At 39.1% G+C, this 3,561-nt stretch overlaps 1 protein-coding gene across 1 annotated transcript; it reads left to right on the forward strand.

Annotated features, from left to right (window-relative positions):
• The first annotated feature begins 888 nt into the window (after positions 1 to 888).
• Positions 889 to 1,674, forward strand: h2af1al (H2A histone family member 1a like). The gene is made up of 2 exons (XM_023407592.2): positions 889 to 916; positions 1,041 to 1,674. The coding sequence occupies exon 2, from the start codon at positions 1,048 to 1,050 to the stop codon at positions 1,462 to 1,464; it is 417 nt and encodes a 138-aa protein (XP_023263360.1). The 5' UTR covers positions 889 to 916; positions 1,041 to 1,047; the 3' UTR covers positions 1,465 to 1,674.
• The last annotated feature ends 1,887 nt before the right edge of the window (positions 1,675 to 3,561 follow it).

Below are 3,561 nucleotides of genomic sequence, written 5' to 3' on the forward strand. Positions count from 1 at the left end.
GGGGGTGTTACCCAGGGGCCCATTTTCTCATAATCTGTCTGTGGGTGAAACACAGAGCACTGGTTACAAAATGCTTTACAAACTGTTTGCATCAGTTTTGTATGTAAAATCTTCAAAGTCTGCAAAGTAACTATGGTTGTAAAAATAAATGCGGTGGAGTAAAAAGTAAAATTTTTGCCTCTGAGTCGATGTATAAAGTTGTACAAATGAAAATACTCAAGCACAAGTACCTTGAAATTGTAATTAATTGTTACTGTGGCTGTTCTTTGCCATAATATATTTACAAATCTCACCCACAGCAGTTAAAATTTAGAGCTTGAATACTTTATTGGGAGGTTGTACTTCCAAAATTGCACTGAAACTTGAAATCTCCCCCCACCTTCCTTTTTTGAATTAAAGTGTCTCCACTAATTCAAACTCTGTATATCAGCATGGTCAGCTAAACCTGTACTGCCTCTCTCACTCTAAAAATCTAGCAGCTATAAATTGCATGCATCATCCAGTTGTTGTGATTCCTCCCTCACAACTTGCAGGTCCAGACTCAGCTCACACAGGTGTTTGGGTTTTTTTGTTTGGTTTTCTTTTTGGGTTTTTTTTGATAAATTGACTTTGTGTTTGTGTTTGTGTTTGTGCTTTGTGCTTGTGCATAAAAATAAACCATATTTGCATCTGACGGACAAAAGTCTCCTCTTGCAGTGTTATTCGTCAGAATGTACTGTATGCGAGAGGGAGGTTGGGCTCCTACAGATGTCAGACAGCCAATAGTGTTGTAAAATACTGGAGAGTGAGATACCTCCATGCCACTGAGGAGCCAGGTGTCATCAATCAACACGTTACCGCCTGACTTGTATAAAAGTAGTGTTCTGCGTTTCAGTGTGTAGCTGCTATCTCTACTTGAAGGAAGTGCAGAGTACTGGTGAGTATCGGCCTGTTTTCGTAACTAGTTTGAGGTGAGGATTTTATTAAAATGATTTTACAATACCTTGAAATTTCTGTGTGTTTTCTCTACTCTGTAATCTAAAGTATTTCTCTAAATTCAGACTAAAGATGTCTGGGCGTGGAAAGAAAGCTGTGCCCAAACCAAAATCTTCAGTGTCCCGGTCTTCCAGGGCAGGGGTCACTTTCCCGGTGGGCCGCATCCACAGGCTGCTCAGGAGAGGTCAGTACGCTAAGCGAGTCGGCTCCGGCTCAGCAGTTTACCTATCGGCTGTCCTGGAGTACCTCTGTGCTGAGATCCTGGAGCTGGCCGGAAACGCTAGCCGTGACAACAAGAAGCACCGCATCGCTCCTCGGCACATCTTGTTGGCAGTGAAAAATGATGAGGAGCTCAACAAACTGCTGGCAGGGGTCACGATCTCAGAGGGTGGTGTCATCCCAAATATCCAGGCAAGCCTTCTCCCCAAAAAGACCAAGGCACCCAAGGATGACAGCTCTGCCAAAGATGTTGAGTCTCAAGAGTTTTAATTGTGAATGTATAAGTCTTGGAAATTTTTATCATATTAAAATTGTAAATTGTTTTTAAAAAGATTCATGTCTCCTTACTAGTTGAGTCATGGGGAAATGCTGTACACCTTGCTTTCCAGGAACGTGTGTTTTGGTGGGGTTGTGTGTTTTTAAGATTGTTTAGAGGCTTTTCTGTACATGTCCATTAGAACTTGACTTCCTTTACTCAAACCCTGGTATTGTTCCTGCACAGGTTGTGAATGTCGGTGTGGGTTCTTGACATTGTGTGTAGATGTGTCTATCGCAGGAAGTCTACACTGATGCATTTGTGGATTTAAGTTCCAAATTCAGGAAAGCAAGTTTAACACAAAGGCTGTTTACTTGGCCATCACTAAAATCTTGACTGAACCACAATGTTGCCAGGATCATTTCATCTCAAAACCTTAAGGAAGGATGACCTGCTGCAGGACTGGTTCAGGCCAAAATGTTCAGGGACAAAATGACAAAACTGTTAATTGTATCTATGCCACTTTAATTGTTTTGTAATTTAACATCTTGAATTGTTTAGCCACTGAATTGTGACAGCACTTGACTGTGAATTGCCCTGACAGCATGTTTGTAACAAAGGTCGGCATAAAGATGACCTGGCAGTATAGTTGGGATATTTGCCTGTAGGTTCTAGACTTTATCTCTCTGAAACCCACTTCCTTCATAGATTAGTTTGGACATAACTTTTATTCCAAAAGTATTCAAATTAACCCTTGTAATTTCTTTGCTTTCAATGAGAAATGTTCCTTTCAGACAGGCTTGTTGGTGCTGAAGCTAAGAAACAATGATAGTGAAAGCATTCACACTTCAGTCTGTGCAATACTGAAAGTTTATCTCAAATATTGTTTTTCCTTCAAATTAACTAGGATATTTACCAAACCATCCTGACATGAAACTGCATTGTTTACTGCACACTAATCATCTCACCTAATTTTGCATCACAACTGTCACTACTTCTCATCCAAAAGGTCTGGGGTTTTGCAAACCCCACTCAAGCCAACGCACACTTTGGTTGATGAAGATACACCCTCTACATGTGGAGTTGGTGGAGAATTTTGGGTTGTCGGCACATGCACTTAAGCAGTGTCTAAAGTGAGCACACCCAAATTTACATCAGATAATGTTTTTTTCTGTATTAACAGAACAGTGCAACCATCAGACATCACAGAACAAATGCAAAATAAGTTATAAATCAGTTCATACATGGCAATAATGTAATGAAATAGAATCAAAATTAAAATAATGTGAAACTTAATTTGATGTTTGGCAATAATATTTCCATGTGTTTCAGACATTCTTGATCATCACATACTAATCACTGCATTCGATGCATCCTTGTAATTAGGTAATTCAAGGAGAAAAACTCAAAATTTGGGGGGAAGGTTAAGGTCATACAGTACTGTGGAAAGGTTTTAGGGACTGTAGATGTTTAAATTCGTATCCATCATGCAATAGCATCAGGGTATTCCAAGATTGGTCCAAAATTCATTCTGCAGGATGAAAACAAACTCAAACACACAACCAGAGTTGTAAAAACCTTATCTTCAGCAACAAGAAGATCTTGTAATCATGGAGTCAGTCTGGGACCTAAAGCGGCAGAAGAAACAGAAGAAAATGAAAATGTCAATTGTGCAATTCTCCAAGACACCAGGATGTAAAGTTGAGTTGATTTCGTTTTTGTTGTTTACTATACTTACTATGACATTAACTGATGGATACAAACTATGCACGCCATTATTTTTCAAAGCATCCTCACTTCAACTTTTGCACATTACTGTTGCACTGTGTGGACTTTAGATGTGGACTTTGTCCAACAATATAATCAAATCGATTATTTATTATTATACATTATATATTTTGGAGTGGAAGGATTACGATCAAAGTAAGCAACACTATTTCACTTTCCTAATTTCATATTATAATCTCAATATTGCCGTAAACCTTTCAAATATTGTCCTATTTATGCAAATACATCAATGTGTTTATGCCTTTTTCTCAACCATCTGTAACACTGCGTCTGCTGAACGTACTCCTGTGGGTAACGACGTGCTGACGTAAGACGTGTGAACA

Source organism: Seriola lalandi, unplaced genomic scaffold, assembly GCF_002814215.2.
Source record: "Seriola lalandi dorsalis isolate HSWRI2012SDOR001 ecotype SW California unplaced genomic scaffold, Sedor1 jcf7180002054338, whole genome shotgun sequence".
In the NCBI taxonomy this organism is placed as follows: domain Eukaryota; kingdom Metazoa; phylum Chordata; class Actinopteri; order Carangiformes; family Carangidae; genus Seriola; species Seriola lalandi.